The sequence below is a fragment of the Pteropus vampyrus genome, unplaced genomic scaffold, assembly GCF_000151845.1.
Source record: "Pteropus vampyrus isolate Shadow unplaced genomic scaffold, Pvam_2.0 Scaffold111, whole genome shotgun sequence".
Lineage (NCBI taxonomy): Eukaryota > Metazoa > Chordata > Mammalia > Chiroptera > Pteropodidae > Pteropus > Pteropus vampyrus.
In genome coordinates this window covers 3,351,854-3,369,348 of record NW_011888892.1, presented here as the reverse complement: position 1 = coordinate 3,369,348, position 17,495 = coordinate 3,351,854, and the positions used below count along the sequence as shown (strand labels likewise).

Sequence of the window (17,495 nt, the reverse complement as noted above, 5' to 3'; positions counted from 1 at the left end):
GAGGAGGTGTCTTTGAACCTCAAGCCTCAGGCACACTGCAGGGCAAAGGCAGGGCTCGTCCAGTGTTTGTGGAAGTGTCCATGGGCTCACGGCATGATGCACAGATGCACACACGTCACACGTCAAAGTGAAGGCGAGCTCATCTGACAGGTACACTCGTGTACTCAGGCTCCACGAGTCAACGGCATCAAGTATAGGGTTCACTAAAAGCAGCGTTTGCTGAGGACTCACTATGTGCATGAACCAGGTCTAGGATGGGTCGGAGGTGCTGGTCCGGAGACCGTGCTGTTGCAAGTTAGGCATGGTGATCAATAACGATACTGAAAAATGATTTCATGGGCATTGAAGGGTGGGGGGCAAGACTGTGCTCTGGGGCTCCTGGGAGACTCCTTGGAGGAAATAATTAGGGTGGGCTTGCTTCTCAGTTGACCCAGAAGGTGCAGCTTGACACTGTTTTAAGATGGGATAGATACAGTGTTGCCAAGAAAGCAACCAGCCCTGAGGCTGCCTGGACCAAAGTGGGGACTCAGAGCTGGTCAGGTGACATCTGCAGCAATGGGACCATCGGTGGCACTGTGTTTTAGCAGGGCGTGACAAATGAGAGGAGCTGGACAAGCAGAACGAAGCCAGAAACACCGTGGCACAGGCTGCAGGCCCCAAGGGACTGGCTGCTGGAATGGGGCGCGTGACAAGGCTCCCGAAGAGGCGCTCACTCATGACACACACCCCTGAGCCCCTCCCTGAAGCCGGAGGGGCCCCGGAGCACCTCAGGCTGGACCGCAGGGCACCGAGGGCCAGGGCACGGAGCATGGGGCCAGAATGGCGCCCCCGCTCTGGGAATGTCAGGGAAGGGTGAGAAGCCTGTAAGCGTCTGCAGATTGTTTCGCCTTAAAAATCAGACGTGCACGTCTTGACTACAACGAGAAGTTATAAACTCGTTAATGATGGCGTTTTCGCAACATGGCTACGTTTTTACTTTGCAACGGAACTACAATAAATTAATTAAAAAATTCAGATTTCACGTGACTTCCTTGAATTTTAAAATCACTTAAAAAATTGAATAGGGAAGCAAAAATCCTTTACGCCTTCCACTTAAACGCTGGAATGCAAGAACCTGACTGCTAGGCTGAAGGCTAATGCTTTTCTAGCTCTTGTTTTTTGAAAAAAATATCCTTAAGCAAAAAAGAAGATTCCATCTGAAGATTTTTAGTTAAAGAATAAAGAATGCATTCGTCATTGTCACATGGAAGAATTTTCATGGTGATCCAGATGACGCTTTGGTCTGTCGATCAGCCAGCATGAACGCGTATTTACAGCGGGATCAAAGCCCATTTAGGGAAAATGCAAAACGTAATTATGTAAAAGCTATGGAGAGAGATTATGCAGCATTTGCCGTTTAACTGGAAAATTCAGAGCCCGGTGGGGAAGCCAGTGCAGTCAGGCCTATTGATTAGGGCTGTGAAACACACCCTCATGAGCTTCGGTTCGTGATGAAGCTGCCTGGACTCAATATACCCGATGATTAAACAATGGACAGTTCTCACGCACGCACACACACGCACACACATGCACACGTGCATATATTTCACATGCACACGCACATCTAAGAGTTCATGTAGCAGGAGAGAGATGAATAGTGAGAGACAGCTCGTCAACTTTAATTTCCCTGGCGCAAAAGAAATTTCTTCATATTTGCAAAGACGCCTTGTTATTGGAATTTGGGTTTCTAACAAATGAAGGCAATTAGAATTCACAGCGGGACACTGGTGTCAGGTGCACCAACCCAAACCTCTATCTTCATAAATTGTGCTCCCGCGGACAGTTTTATGCGTTGCAAAGTCAACGGGTGACTATTGATGACTATTGGTGAGGCTTCCGCATGCAGCCAGACCTCCAGTCTCCTCGTGTTGTCTTTGTAATGGACCCTCCGGCTTTTTAAAACGAATTCACTAATTTATTTATGTATGTATGTATGTATGTATGTATGTATGTATGTATGTATCTATTTATTTTTTAGGCGAGGCGACCCTTGGTTGACCTCACGGATTGCGAGGTCCTTGTCCGTTTACAATCCCTCATTTTTTATTTTTAACACCTACAGCTCCTGGTCTTCCTAGGTGGTCTCCCATCCAAGTACTAACCAGGTCCGACCCTGCTTAGCTTCCGAGATCAGACGGGATCGGGCACGTTCAGGGTGGCGTGGCCGTAGACTAGGACCCTCTGGTTTTAAAAGGTAACTCTCCACCTTCGGCTGCTTTGAGACCTGCCTGTGGATATTTGTGTCACAGAAGCTACTGGAGGTTTCAGAACTGGGCTAAAGGCTGGAAGGGTCCTGCCTAACACAGCATCCCTCTTAATGCCTCTGACCACCCACTGGACACTGCTGAGTGCTCGTTTTACGTCAACTTACCTAGCCTTCTTTCACACAGCTTGCAGTATTGGGGGGACTGGCCTGGGATTGGAAACAGGGCTCCATTGAACAAGCGTCTTTATGTTGGGTCACGCAGCTAATTCTAGTTCTCATACTGTGCTTGTTCATCTAGTTCATAATTTTTCTAATTTTCTTTTTAGGATATAATTAAGAAAATGACCTAGCGCCTTGCTGAAGTTTTAAAATACAAAAGTAGAGGTGTGGGAATTCCTGTGTCATGACCTGGTCCCTCTACCCTCTCCTACGATAATGAGGGGACGTCTCATCCTGCCCCTTAGCTGTTTGTTCTACCACAGAAACGCCTTCTTCCCGATACCACTCTCCGCCATTTCTGAGTCTTGCTGGCATAATAAGAAATTGCAGAATCTGCGTCGCTGCAAGCCGACAGCCCAGCGACGGGTGTTTCTAATGCTCGGTGACAATGCCATGACACTTTGTGACATCTGCGTTCACTAGGGCCAAATCTATCATCAAAGTACTTCCTAAATACCTTTTTCTATGTCACTGCCTTTAGTCAACATTCATAAAATCTTAAGTTATAGCTTTACTAAAATCCGTCATGGGAAAATAAAGTTTTACATAATCTTAGAGCTCATAACGACAGAATCATAAAAGGGCGAGGGAGTTTTCATCACCTTCAGGAGCTTCGCGTGGAGAAGCAAGGTGTACGCTGCTTCGGTGTAGTTGTCACACTCTTTGTGCAGGTCGCACAGTTTGTACAGGTACCTGAGACGAGAAAAACGTGGGAACATTCTTCAAAGGCCACCGAAACATCCGTGTCGAGGGTTACAAGAGCTAAATTCTACCTTCAACAGTAAATCACACCTACACTTTGTTTTAACGATGTTCATAAGTCATAATGCCTTGCAAACTTCTGGTGCAGAAAGCACCGAGAAAAACCAACAAGAGTCACAGACAATATTTCTTTCTTTTAAACGTTAAGTCCTCTTTTTTTCGGGACAAAACTGAAGACGGCGCGAGAAGGCAGAATCGTACTCCAAGGTTTGCATTGCTGCCTATCTTTCCAGCGTTTTCTTCAAACGTTAGAAATGAGATCACGTGATGTGCGACTGTGATTTCTTACATGACTACTGAACCCAAACGCACAAAAAATCCATAAAAATACCAATCCGTTAAGAATAAAGAGAGACGATGATCACAGTGAATCTGATCCAAAGACTTTTTCTACCATCAAGAAACAGAGACTGCTTTTCAATGTAAAGCAACCTACATTTATGGATGAAAAAAAAAACCAACTTGATTGTTTTCCCAGAAGTTTCTTATATTCTTAAGGTACCTTTTTTAAAAGGAGAACGTTAAAAAATCTTGGAAATCAAAAGTTAGAAAATCATGCTTGGTGTACTAAACCCACCATTAAATACTAATGCCACGTGGATTACACCTTATCCCGGCTTCTAAGTTACGGTAATCTTGTTAAATATTTGATGCTGGCCCCTAAAAGTGACCAGGGAGAGGGGTTCAGTCATATCCCACCACTCTCGAGAAAAAGGTGAGTGACGAACAAAAATCCAGCAGACAACATACAACACGAGGCAAGTAAGAACAAACTGAAAATTTCGCATATTGTTATTGTCTATTTCCGATAAAGTTAAAACTGGATTTAACTTTACCGTGAAACATTAAAATCTGTGGTGGTGCCTTTTTTCAAAAGGGTCACATGAGTCAGTCAAGAGGAGCAAAAACCTGCAAAATAACTGTTTGTGGCTTTGCTTTTCAGCTGGCTGAGTATACCCCGCATCTCCGCACTGGCGTGGTCAAGTTCGGAAGGATGCTGAGGACACCTGGGCACCCCACCAAATGTAAACTCGGGGCTTTGTGGTGTCCTACGAGATAAACCCCTGCGGTTATAAAACATGTCTTAGTGTGGACTCGACAAACGGCAGTTACAGCAAACATGTAGAGGGTGCAGACCAGCGTGACGTCCACGTACCTTATATACATTTCTTCTCTTTCGATTTCTTTGTAGAAATTCTGCAAAATCAAACCACAACACTTTTAAGAAATCCTTCTATAAAAAGTGTGACATGCACATTAACAATTCATGGTTTTCCAACTGGTGATGAACGCAGACGAAATAGGACCCAGCTCTCTGCATCAGAACCATACATTCTCATGAGACGCAAAACCATCTTACGCTGTTTTTTTTTTGGCGGGGGGAGGGGGAAATTCTAAAGATTATATGCCCTACACTTGAAACGCTGTGATGGCTAAAATCTACTTCTGTCATGTGAAAGTCACCTTCCTTCAGTTAAAACAAAGATACGCTACCTTAACCCTTGTAATCACATCATTAAAAAGAACAAAAGAAAAGAAAGAAAGAAAGATCCCAAATTTGGGACGAAGCACCGTCACGTGATTTAAAGCACGCTGGGCTCCGCCTCACCTAGAGTCACAAGAAGGCAACGGGGCATTCGGGCCCGGGACTGCTCGACGCGGCGCCCACGGCCACATGTTTTCAACTGGAAAGTTGGATTCATTAAAACTAAAAATAGTTAAAAATCCACATCCTCCTGCCAAAACCACCTGCCGCGCTTGGACTGCGGGGCCAGTGTTACTGTATGGCATAGTACAGACATAGGACCCTTCCATCCTCACAGACATTGCTATCGGACAGCACTGTTCTAGACCAACGGACCTTCCCAGACACGGGAAAGATACTTCCAAAAACGCCCTGCGGGCCAGCCCTGCGGCAGAAAAGGTAGCAGAGCATAAACGATGGGTTATTTCTACACATGGGAAAATATTTTCTGGGGAGCATAAATGTTTCTATCAAAATTGTATCTCAAAACGTGTGTAAACACTTTAAAATCTTCATCTTGCAGGAAGCCACAGAAAGGCACTGAAAAGTCGCCTAACGAGGCCTGAGGTACGGAAATACTGTAGCCACTTTCAGTGTGAAACTGACCATCTGAATGCAAGGTTAGAGCCTGTGCCTGTGCCCGAGTTAACCAGTGAACGTCACCATTTCAAGGCATGCAACCGCCCAATAAAATGAAACAGCCTGTTCAAGTTCATTGGCAGAAAAAGACATCGCTCACACAACTGATCTCTGTGGAAAGAAATGACAAGTGAGAACAGGAAGTAAGGGGGCTGTGCTCAGAGAGAGGCACCAAGAGCTTCGCATTTTGCTGCATCTGCGATTTTGGTGACCTCCAGGGTTCGCCTGCTCTGGCTGGTAACCCGGGTATTTTTGGGGAAGAAGGAGAATCTGCATCAGAACCAGGATGAGCCCCCTGTGCTCCCGATTCTGCCCCTTCAGTATTTACAAGCTGCGACTTCACACCATCTTTTGCGCTCACATTTTTAATCCTTTCCTAAGCTTTTGATCATTCCCCTTTACAACATCACAACGGGGATGTCATGTGACCTTCACACCTCTCTCCCTCTGAGATACAGAAATGGCTTCTGTCTCCTGCCTGTGCTGATTTCTGTCCCTTCCCAGGACTTTAAAACCTCTCTAGGACCGAAGGACACGTATCTCAAACCCCAATTTCTATATAGAACCTTTATGTTTCTGCGTAAAAGCCATGCCCTGGGCTCTGCAGGCAGCATCTCGTCCCCAAAGGTCCCCTCTCAAGCCCCTTCACCCCTCCCCACCACCCCACACACCAGTGCTGACGTCTGTGCTGGGCTCAAAGCTCCGAGGCTCCCCGGCAACCCCACTGAAACGCGGTCCCCAACTTCGGTCCACCATCGGGCACTGATCTTTCGGAATGCCTACGCTGGCATCATATTTCAGTTTGTTCTCCTTCACGACTAAGGTTTTAGATTTCTAGTCGGAACCACCATAATCAGCCTTGTAGAGGGGCCGCGAAGAGACTAACTTCTAGCAGCAAAATAACGGTGAGTCGACCAGTGGTGGGGATGGATGTGGTGACACCTGTACGGGATGACGAGGTGGCACACAACAAAATCAGTGACCGGCAATTAAAGATGGCATGATGATCAGGTGACTAACGGAACTGTACTTAATTATAAATGTGCATATCGTCTGGCGGGAACGAAGATCCGACACGCACGCAGGTGCTTGCGGGGTGAGGCTTAGGGGACATAGGCCACTGAACGGAGTGACTGCTCACGTCTCTTTTAATTTTGCTTTTGTTTTTTTATCGAAATGCAAAAAAGAATAGGACATTAATGAATCATACAACTTGGTATATTTTACTAACTCCATTAAAAATGACAACGTTGGTTCGAAAGGAAATTTAGCAACGGGCTTAAAGGGCATCGATACGTTCTATGTTCTTTATTTTCTTTTTTAACTTTAGGAGTTCGAGGGGATTTCTGTCTAGTGATAAACTGAATACGTTTTACATATTTCTAACATGTTTATACATCTATATATTATCTAGAGATGGACGTGCGTATTCATCTCTAAGAAATACTATTTGTTTCATTAAAAAAAAAAGTACCAAGAGAAAGGGTAAAAACGGACCAGGAGATTAAAAATATATTTGTATTTTTAATTATATGACCAAATGTGAGCTGGGCAGTAACTGTTAAGAGACAGGACGCCGGTCTATAAAAATCAATTTTCTTGTTTCTCTTTACCTCATAGACGTTTTATTTTTTAAATGAAAGAACGACGATAGACACCCCTAGGAAACGGCTAAGAATAGAAGCCCCGACTTCACGGATTAATTCAGCACGCCGGAGCTGAAGGAGGTTAGTGGCAGACAGGATGCGGAATCCTGGGTGTGTTTCTTAGTCCACACCTGGCTACAGCTGACAGCTATGCCCCGAGGGAGGCTCCCTGTGAGAGACGCATATTGACACCAGGAATCGTGACTGCACGTGTCACTTACGAGAGCCTGCTTCCGGTCCCCGGATTCTGACTCCGGTCCAAGGTCGCGCTCTGTGCACAGCCCTGTTTCTCCCCTAGGTTTGCGTCCTGGTGAGCAGGACAGATCTTGCTTAGAACAACAGCCGTCTCGGTCATCAACGTTGGAACCCGGTGCACGTAATAATAATAATTTTTCCTTCTGGACACAAACCAGCTTCTTGGATCCCCTTAAAGATCAGAGGGAGCACTGGACAAGTACATCCCTAGGAGGAAAGGCTTTTGGAAAGGTTTCCATTTACCTCCCACAGAAAAAATGCTGACTTCATGTTGGCCACATGGGCGCCATGAAAGGAAATCACGTACGCTGGACATCGCCTCCTGGACATCGCCTGCGTGGCGAGGCGGCTAAGCAAGGCCAGGCTCCCTCCTGCGCAGAGGGTCAGGGCCGCTACCTGGGGCCGAGCTCGTCGCTGCGCCGTGCACGGTCCGTCCACAGGCGAGTGTACCTGCGAACGCAGGTAGATGCTGCGCTGGTTCTTCCCCAGCTGAGTCCGGTCTACCGATGACACCGCAGGCTTTCTTCATTGCACGGTGTTTTGCGTTTCTAGCATTCGTTTCTGATTCTCCCCAAAAGTGCCCATCTTGCTGCTCTTAGTCCTGCCTCGCACGGTGCCTGCTTCTTCTGTCAGCACTGCTAGTGCATTTGTCATGGCCGCTGTAATTTCCCAGCCTGATAATTCTAAACCCGCGGCCACACCCGAGTCTGGCTCTGACGTTTGCTCAGTCTCTTCAAACTGCATCTTCTGCCCTCAGGGTGCCGGGTAATTTTATGTTGGAAGTGGACATGTGCTCGGTGACAGGAACCCGGCCCTGGCTCCAGCAGTGGTTTCTGCCCCAGTAGCCGTGACTCTGCGTCCTCTTGTCTCCCCAGGTCTGGGGACAGCAGCTTTCCCTGTGGATCTAAGACGATGGCTGAGACGAGTTGCTGATTTTCAGTTTGCTGGCTTTTCCCTTCCCACGAGGATGGGGACAGCGATGTCCAAAACTCCTCCTACGGACTGGACCAGACGCCAGAAGCCCCCATATCTACACTTTCATGAAGAAGAAAACGTGTCCCAGAAAACGTTTATCTTTGGCCTGAAGGAGCTGTCCAGCCACGGAAGGCAGGGGTGGGGACAGCTTGTGAGCTGTCAGCTGTTGGTTCCTCACGGCTACGCACGGAGTCCGTGTCGACGCCGGAGTGAGTGGAAGGTGAAAAATACTCCCTTTTGTTCATCTTTTTAAGTCAAACGTCTCTGGTGATTTTCTAAAGAATGAATGAAGCTTCACGTTTGTCTTGGTGCAAAAGTCCGTTGCCACGAGCTCCAAGTGCCGGACGCCCAGCCCAGTGGTGGGTACTCGGGTCGTCCGATGGCGGGAGACTCGGAAAAGTCAGGCACGTAAAGTCGTAGAATGGCTTCGGGAGGGGTTTCCCTGCCTTCCGGCCTCGCACGGGCAGGTGGGGGAGAGGAAGCCCCGCCAGGGCCGGAGGCCGCTTTTCTGCTTCCTTGCGGGGAGCAGCAGCGGAGAAAGATGCAGACAGCTCTGGAGCCGGGAGTGGGGGACCCACAGCCCCGGGAGCCGTCGCGTTTGCCCGCCGCTCCCTGCGGCCGAGCTTGTCACGAAGCTTCCTCAAAGCTCAGAGTCCGGACACGCTTCCTGATGCACCTGTGCAGAGCCTCAGCAATGGCAGGTGAGCGAGCGGTCGGATGGGCGGATGGCGGAGGCCAAGCGTACGCGAGGCGGCTGCTCTTCATATGGTCGTGCATTAGCTTCTTGTGGCTTCTGTAACAATTTATCACCGACTCGGTGGCTTAAAGCAATAGTATGTATTCTGTCACAGTCCTGGAGGCCAGAGTCTGCGACCTAGGTGTCAGCTGGGCCAGGCTCCCTCCAAAGGCCTCGGAGCGAATCCGACCTCGTCTCTCTTCCAGCGTCTAGTGGTCCCGAGTGTCCCTTTGCGTGTGGTAACATCGCCCTAACCTCAGCCTCCATCTTCCCGTGGATTTTCTTCTGTCTATGTCTTCTCCTCCTCCGTCACTTACGAGGACACTTGTCACTGGACTTAGGGACCACCTAGGGAGTCCGGGACGATCTCACCTGGAGATCCTTAACTCAATCACATCTACGAACGGCCTTTTTTCCCCGTATAGGGTCATACTCACAGATTCTGAGGACCAGGATGCGGCCCGCAGCACAGGCCACATTTACGCTCTCTGAATAACGAAGCGCCGCAGACCTGGGGTCAACGGGGCTCCGCCCGGTCACAAAACGAGACCGCTCGTCACTGCCACCCACGAGACACCAGCCAGAGGAAGCGCGCCCGTGCTGCCACGGGAAGCCTGGCGGGCAGCCGTCGCCGGGCCCCTGCGTGCCTCGGCCCGGCTCCCGGCTCACCGCGCAGGCTGGGGACCGGCCCTGCCACTCACCAGCACGTTCACGGTGCAGTTCATGCGGCTCTCCTTGTTCTCGTCGTGCATGATGGTCCTGTAATCCAGCAGCCGCTCCATCAGGCGCACCACGAGCCTCACGAACGCTTCTCCCGTTTTGGCGAGGTACTTGTGCTTCCTGCAGTGCTCCAAGAGGCTGGAAAACGAGCGCACGCGCCTCGCGCTTCACATGCAGGAACCTCACTGAGGCGCCGTTTAAAATATCTCCCATTATTAACGCACTTTAATTATTTCTGGGCCACGAAGTTCGTCGCGGGTTAATTACAGCCTCCGCGTCTCTGTCCCGACACAACCCCCCGCCGTTCGCCGCCACTTACATTTTATCGAATAACACTCTGTACTGCTCGTCCCCTCTGCCCCCTTCCACTTCGTGATCCAGCTTGGTGATGATCTCGTTCTCAAACTATAATTAAACAGAGGAAGCGTAAGTAAGTAACCAGCGTGGCGGACACTTCGGTTGCAGACCGGCGCGTCCGTCCGCTGGCGAGCGATCACCGCCGGGTACTCACTCCACCTCGGCGGCCTGACTGCCCGTAAGGGTTGCTATTCCCCGAGGCCCCGGGAGATTGCTGACGACCCCCCTGCCACAGCGGGGAAGAGGAGACCGGGGACAAAAAATCAAGAAGCAACATGGAAAAAACATCTCAAACTTCAGCTCTCCGAACAAGTGACATCTAAAATAGCGCGCCGGTTCCTGGAAAAGAACAGATGGCATCGTACTGCCCGGCGGAGAGTCTCCGCAGTATGAAAACGTGCGTGGGGCCACTTCACCGCCATGCCTCGGTGGATCCGAGTGGAACATCTCTCACTCTGGCGAAAAGAAATATTGCGAAAAACAAGGGCGAAGTCTCTAAGGACAGAGCAGCAGACTCTTCAAGAAGGTCCATGTCGGGCTTTTCCTTGAACAACCCCTCCCGCCCGCCCCCGCCAAAGCTGACTGGACTCAGAGCATCACAGTGAGAAAGAGTCAGACCTGTCTCTCGAATGCACGCTTTGGGGGAAACTATAAATTTTGGAGAGGTGTAAATCTGTGAAATGTTTTGACAGTGGCTGATCGGGCTGGAAATGACCTGGATAATGATGTCTATATGGGTCCCCATGCTCACTGCCCAGTCTCCCAGCTCTGGCAAAATTCAAAGCCACCTCGGCACTGGGATTCCGGCCAGGCGGCTGCCATGTGCGGGGGCCTCTAAGGTCACACACTGGCGTGGGCCAGGTGGGAATGGGGGGCTGGGAGAGGCTTAGTCCCGACAGAGATGTGGACGTCCACGCAGACCTGAAGGATGGCGGGCGCTGAGCTCAGGGCTCAGAAGGCAAGCACACGTGGCGTGAGTGCCAGCGTCGCTGGGGTCCCTTTAAATTATACGCTGAGGCCCTGCTTTCCCAGGCAACAATCCCAAGTCCAACGCTGCTATCAGGATCCCAGAAGAATTTAAGCTGCGTGAGGGAAAGAATGTCCTCTTCTCTCGGTCACTGCCGTATCCCCGATGCCTGGACAGTGCAAGGTGCTGATGAATCTCACGGGACGCGTGCGCCACATGCACACGAATCACTGGACAGAGGTGGTGATGCACCAGGGCAGAGGGAGGGCTCCGTACGTCGGCACAGGCTGACCAGTGGGTCGCGAAGACACACCTGCTCTCATGGCCGCTCAAGCCAAACGGTGAACACACTCATCCCAGTGCCTTTCACAAGAACTGCAGGCACCATCTACCGCCCTGGGGCCTCAGGGCACGGCTGCTGCAGTGGTAGCTGCTTGTGGCCCCGAGAAGCAGAGGCGAGGGGTCTGCTGAGACCCAGGAAGGAGCCTACAAGGAAGCCCAGGCCTGCTGGGCCTGGACAGGAAGGCCTGCCTGAGCCCCAGCCTGGTCCCGCTGAGGATGAAACAGGCCCAGAGAGAAGCAGTGACTCTCGCTTGTCATCAAGGACTCGGCGGCATCGCAGGGAACCGGACCTCGGTGAGTCCCCACAGCTCTCTCGCTCTCCCCGCTGGCTCCTCCCCAGACAAACGCCCTCTTTATATTCTGTTTGGCCTAAGACGTTCAGGGATTTTAGGGATGTGGAAAGAGAGATGGTTCTGCTGAAGTAGAAAGAGTGACCTGTTTGTTTTTTTTTTTCACCCGAAGTCTCACGATAATGACTTTTATTGTAAAATAACCTTTCGTCGCTACCCTACTATTACTCTGCTTTTTACAGAAGAGAAGTCTGCAAAAGGCAGTTCTCGGAATTCAGCGCGGGGAACGCGGCTCGCCGCTAACCCAAGAGTTGGTGCCATGATCAAACACCAAAGAGGAAGTGTTTGGCGAGGGCCGCTGCTTCTTCGGAGCAAATAATTGAGATGCAAAAGAAGACTAAATTTAATTAAAACACATGATTCGATTCCACACATCTTTTAACGAGCATACAATGAGGAAGGCACAGGGAATGCTAAAAAAAAACACGCCTTCTCCTAACCTAGGCACACGCACAGAGGCGCTTCACAGTGCTAGTTAATCAGAAGACATTTGGACTTGGAGTCGACTTAATGAAAATGGCATGTTTTCTCTACTTCCGTGGAAACCTAGCTGTCACGAACGAGGGCAACGATTTAGCTCCAGCTCATTAAGTATTCTGTTTACCAGGTTTTGACTGATGAATTTAATGTTTCTAAAAAGGGTGGATGAATAAGGAAATCAGAAGCACACAGGTGATTCTAATTTTACTAACCTCTGCTCTAAACTAAGTAATTTGCACAAACACCTGGAACCTCATCCTGCTGCTCGGCGAACATTCAGTGCCACAGATCCGCAGCTAGCCTCTGGTTTCCAGGTCTTTGTTAATTTCTTACGGAATGTACTACAAACCATCGGCTAGTGTGCTGTGAACTGTTATAATCAGTGTGAAACAATTCTGCCCAAATACATCGGAGGAAGGACAGTTGCAGACCGAGCAGAGGTGGTTCTATAAAACGCACATGTTTATTATGTCACTCACAGAGGCACGCTGTCTGGGGTTCTGCACGAGACGAGCAGCGGTTTACTTTGATGCCCAGAGGCTGGCAGAGGCTCGCGCGTGTGATGAGCGACATCATTATGCACCATTCGCCTCTCTTTTCTGAATCGCTGATATCGCTACAAATGCGTCCGTGGGGGATCCGCCTAAAATACCGAACATAGCAGCTCCACGCGTCCGGTACCAGCGGCCCTCCGAGAGTATCAAACACGAGGCCACATCTGAACATGGGCCTTGCGGGAGGTCGCTGTTAAAACTGGACGTGGAAGCGGGGGGCTGTGCACACGGGGGTACTGATACGGTTCACTCCATCAGCTTAGAAAAAGCAGCACTGCTCCCAGCACTCAGGGCCACCGCTATCCACGGTGACCGGCTCCCATGGAAGAGGTCGTGGAGTGAAGGGTCTCAGTCGTGGGTGATCCAAAAGCCAGCGCTGTTGGTTTGGAAAGTCTGCTTTGCGTTGGGTTTCCCATTCCGACCACATACATGCACGTAGGAGTGTACGGAACCAGGCCTGCGTTTGACAGGCACCCAGGAACCCGTTTATGGACGAGACCTGGGCTTAGGTGGGAGCGAGGGCGGAAGCTGGACCGGGATGGGAAAGTTCGCACAAATAATTCTGATGATAAAGCGCTCAGAGGTTGTCAAGAGCTGGGTGAAAGCCGAAATCCTGGATACACGAGGCTGGACATTAGCAGAAGCGCGTCAGATGCTACAGAAGAACCCGGAAACTGCTGCCCTCTGTCCTGCACCCTGCTTTCGCCCTGTTTTCAAAACTGCTCACAAGACGATGGATGTGGGGCGTGGTTTGGGCCGCCCCTGGTGGCAGAGCGCGCCAAAGCAGCAGGTGTCGCTTCTGCACCTGCCGCTGCAGCTGGGCCAGTCCCTCAGAACGGCAGGACCACGTCCCTTCTCTGTGGCCTTGACAGGAGCCGTGGGCGGGAGGAAGTCACGTACTGCAGCTGCGTGGGAAACGCGCCCGAGAAGGGACTGGCAGAGAGAAGCCCGCGCTCCAGCACCCTCGGGGCTCCGGGCTCTCAGGCTGAGGTCCCAGAAGCAGCTGATTCCCCGCGACCCTTCGCTCAGCCTTCCGTCCTCTGCTCGGAGATACTGCCGTTTTTATGCATATTGCATTCCTCTTGCTTAGCCGCTCTGTAAACTTAATTACACACTTAATTAATCTTTGGCGCTCCGCGTCCCACATCCTAAAATCCCCACGTCCTTCTGTGTCCAACAAGCAGGAGGCTGGCTGACCTTGAAGCTTCCGTGAAGCATCCAGGAGCCCAGAGGTCCCGAGGCCAATACCTGAGGCCTGGCCGCTCACTTGGCAACACCTCACACAGGTGCCGTGGCTCCCCGTTCCCGTGTGACCCAGACAGAGGAGGGACTTTGGGTCTGTGTGCAGTGACGGCCCACCCCAGGACACGCCCTCGGCGAGAGCCCTGTTTAATTTGTTTAAGGGAGATTCTGGGAGTTGGGGCATCTCTTTGCTGGAGGGCTTCGGAGAAGAGAATTCGGCGTAGTCGGAACTCCTGGAGTCAAGGGTGTTAGTTTCTCTCGTCACTTTTGGGTCTGGGATTCAATGAAATAGAGGCCTAATTCTTATACCATATTTCCCCTTTAAGCATCCGAAACAAGAGAATCCAGTGTTACTTTGGAATGGAACGCAAAACTCAACCAACACACAAAATCCCAACGAATTGAAGAATAAAGATGAAATTGCCACCAAACTTATTCACATTCACACAACGGTGCGAAACACATTGGCTTTCCTGTCGAGTAGCAGGGGCCGCCAACATCCACTTGGGTTGTTCAATTATTTGCTTAAGGTTACCAGCGTGGGCGGCAGGCACAGAGCGTTCGAACAGGGACTCAGAAACACCAAAGACACAAAGATTACTCATGTTCTAATATTGTTACGACTCAATGGGAAATTCTGGAACTTGTGGAGCATCTTACTGACCCCGGCAAAGTTGACAGAAAATAGCTCCATGAAGAAAAATATTATTTTGCCATGGAGCCTTTTCCAGTCCCTTTTTATTAATAGTAAATACACCATGTGGTCATTTGCTGCAATTCTCAGCTGTGAGTTCTGTATTTTCCAAAGATAAAACAAATGGAATTCTTTACAAAGGTGCCAGGAGAGAATTAAAAGTGTGCTTTCTTTATGAATAAAAGTCCGGCGAGGCTGGGACTTGCAACGTTGTTTGTTTGAGGGCAGGGGACTCGGCCAGATGGGGAAGGGGTGGGTCGCGGTTCTGGTGACGAGGCTCTGCAGGTCTCCACGAATGGCGTCAGGACTCTAAGACACCGACAGCGCCACACCTCTCCGTGCTCGCTGGCTTCGCAGTCCTGAAACTTCACACACAGAACCTCTCCTTCGAAAAAAATAAATCAAGATTCCCAGAAGTCCTAGCTTCAGTATGAACATGCTATTCCGGTGGCGGGGGAGACAGGGGACCGTGAGGCAGGGATGGCTCGAGGCGTGGGCGAGTGGCAAGGAAAAAGACCAGAGAATGTGTCCCCTGGGACGGAAGAGGACAATCCAGGTGTCGCTGGGACATCCAGACCGTAAAAGGCCCTCGGGAAGGGCCGGGACAACCGGAGGGCCGAAGGCGGCTGGAGTGCTGGGGGCGCTCCCAGAAAATGCAAGAGGCAGACAAGACGAGAAACAGACTTCTGTTAAGTGGCTGCGTAGAGGGGTCACGTGGACAGGACAGAGAAATCACGGTGGCCGCGTGAACAGGGCCGATGACGGAGGGTGGCTGGAATCCCCGTGGTCACCGGTGGCCGCTGTGGGGCAGGGAGGGGCCATCCGCGAGGGGCACAGCTAGAGCGGACATCAAGCCGAGGTGCCCGGATGCGCCCTTAATCCCTGCCGATGGGGTCAGCACGACACAGGTGCTAAGGAGGAAAAGAGCCTCGAGAGAAGGGGCCGGCCCTCCCCCGCCACCGCGCCAGCCGGGCAGAGGACGGGTCAGGCCATGGGGGCCTGGGGGTGGGAGACAGGGGCTCAGGGCGCAGCGAGTTATCCAGCACCCCGCTCCCCTCGGGTCTTCCTTCGAGGCCACAGTCCGGCTCTAGCCGTAAACACCAGCCGGCACGAAGCGTATCATTTTGCAGGTGTGCAGGGTTTCTAGAAGAACCCAAGGCCTCTGTGTACACAGGTGGGCCTTCTGGTTCACGTGCTTCGGTCCGGTCCACGCTCCTCCACATTGGTTTCGGGTCCCTGTGCGTGTCCTCCCCTGGGTGACTTCTGTTACCACTCAGGAACCTTAGTCGGTTGACCTTACGGAGCTTACTCGCCACCTGTGAGGACCTGCCCAGCGCGAACGGTATCAAGTCGACTCATCATCACACGGCCTGGGTCCTGAGAAGTGTCCCATGTCACCAGAACAGGGCTCACGAGTGGACGGCCCCATGCCACCCAGCGCACCACGAGGCGAGCCCGTGCCGCGCACAGACCTTGGAGAGTCAGAACGAGAATGCGCCTAGCCTGCAAAAAGATTCATGGCCCTCCCTGCAACAGCGGCGATCAGAGGGAAGCGAACTCTTGGGGAGGAGAGAGCTAACGAAATGCCCCCGCTGCAGCCGAGGGACAAGGAGCGGACGCTCTGGGGGACTCTGGGAGAGCCGTCTGGAAGAAGGGCTTTTGAAATCCCAGAAACGCTTGGGAGCAGTTTCATCTTGAGTAAAATGGCAGGTTTTTCTTCTGGACCTAGCAGGCCTCCTCCCCACTGCATCTGGAAGAGCATAATTCAGCTGAAGACGGAGACAAAGCGTATGTTGCCAACGGAGCTCACACGCTCAAAGCACTCGAGTTTTGGAAAAATGAAAAGCCTCGACGTCTTCCGTTCCTGCCATTAGGTTGGCGCGTCGGCTGTAACAGTGGAACCCATCTAAGCCCTTGGCGATGTGACTAATAAGGTCAAGTGACTGGACGGGTGGCGGGTGAAATGGCGGCCAGTCAGCCTGTCCCAGAAGCTCCCTGGGCGGGGGGCAGGGGCGGCTGTGCACTGCTGCTCTGTCCACGGGCCCCCCACGACGCATTCACCGACACCCCCTGCCAGGAAGGGCGAGAGGCCCTGTGCTTCACGCAGAGCGGGTGACGAAAGGCAAGCGTTACACCGAGAGCAGCGAGGAGTCGAGAGACAGATGCTGTGGTCCGGGAGAGCTGCGGGCGAAGCCGATGGGTGCCGCAGGTGACACGGGAAGGACTGACGGTCACCCCAGCCTCCCATGGAGGCCCGGAGAGCAGCGGCAAGCTCAGCGCAACCTGCGCCCATCACGACAGACGACGAGAGCCTTACTTATTTTCACGGAGTCTAGGAAGGAGGTTTTGTCACTTTTCAAGCAGAAATAACTCCGATTTTGTCCTTGTCATTGAGCACATTACATACACTTTTTTTTTCCAGAAATTCTCATCGGTTCCGTTGCATGGGTAAAAGACCAAGACACGCATTTAGAAGGATAAAAGTCAAGACTTTAGACTTTAAAATAACGCAAGTCGGCAACAAGCTGCCAGTCTGAGAGAACACAGTGACGTCTGAGAAGCCGTCAGCGAGTGCGCACAGCAAGTGGCGTGAGAAAGAGACTCCTACTCAGGCTTCGATGTCTACGCAAAACCAGATAAAAATAAGTAAGTAAAAGCCGACGCTTGAGAACAGTTCTCCCTAAAGAAAACAGCAGAGCTGTAAGGGGACTTCCTCTCGTGAGCTGTCAGGGGTTACGTTCTCATGCTCACACCTGTGACTCCAGAACGACCCATCCGTCCTTTTTC

The 17,495-nt window shown here is 51.2% G+C and overlaps 1 protein-coding gene and 1 non-coding gene across 2 annotated transcripts in view; both read right to left on the bottom strand.

The window, feature by feature from the left end:
* Nucleotides 1-17,495, bottom strand: part of LOC105295710 (dedicator of cytokinesis protein 1-like) — a 156,816-nt gene that overhangs the window by 54,406 nt on the left and 84,915 nt on the right. Inside the window, exons 6-10 of the mRNA XM_023533773.1 lie at nucleotides 10,042-10,127; nucleotides 9,704-9,860; nucleotides 4,383-4,423; nucleotides 3,067-3,157; nucleotides 862-914 (exon numbers count right to left, since the gene is read on the bottom strand). Coding sequence (XP_023389541.1) covers nucleotides 862-914; nucleotides 3,067-3,157; nucleotides 4,383-4,423; nucleotides 9,704-9,860; nucleotides 10,042-10,127 — 428 coding nt within the window. The remainder of the gene's footprint in view (nucleotides 1-861; nucleotides 915-3,066; nucleotides 3,158-4,382; nucleotides 4,424-9,703; nucleotides 9,861-10,041; nucleotides 10,128-17,495) is intronic.
* Nucleotides 2,093-2,211, bottom strand: LOC111743335. Its single transcript, XR_002781643.1, has one exon. It is a non-coding gene; the product is annotated as a 5S ribosomal RNA (ribosomal RNA).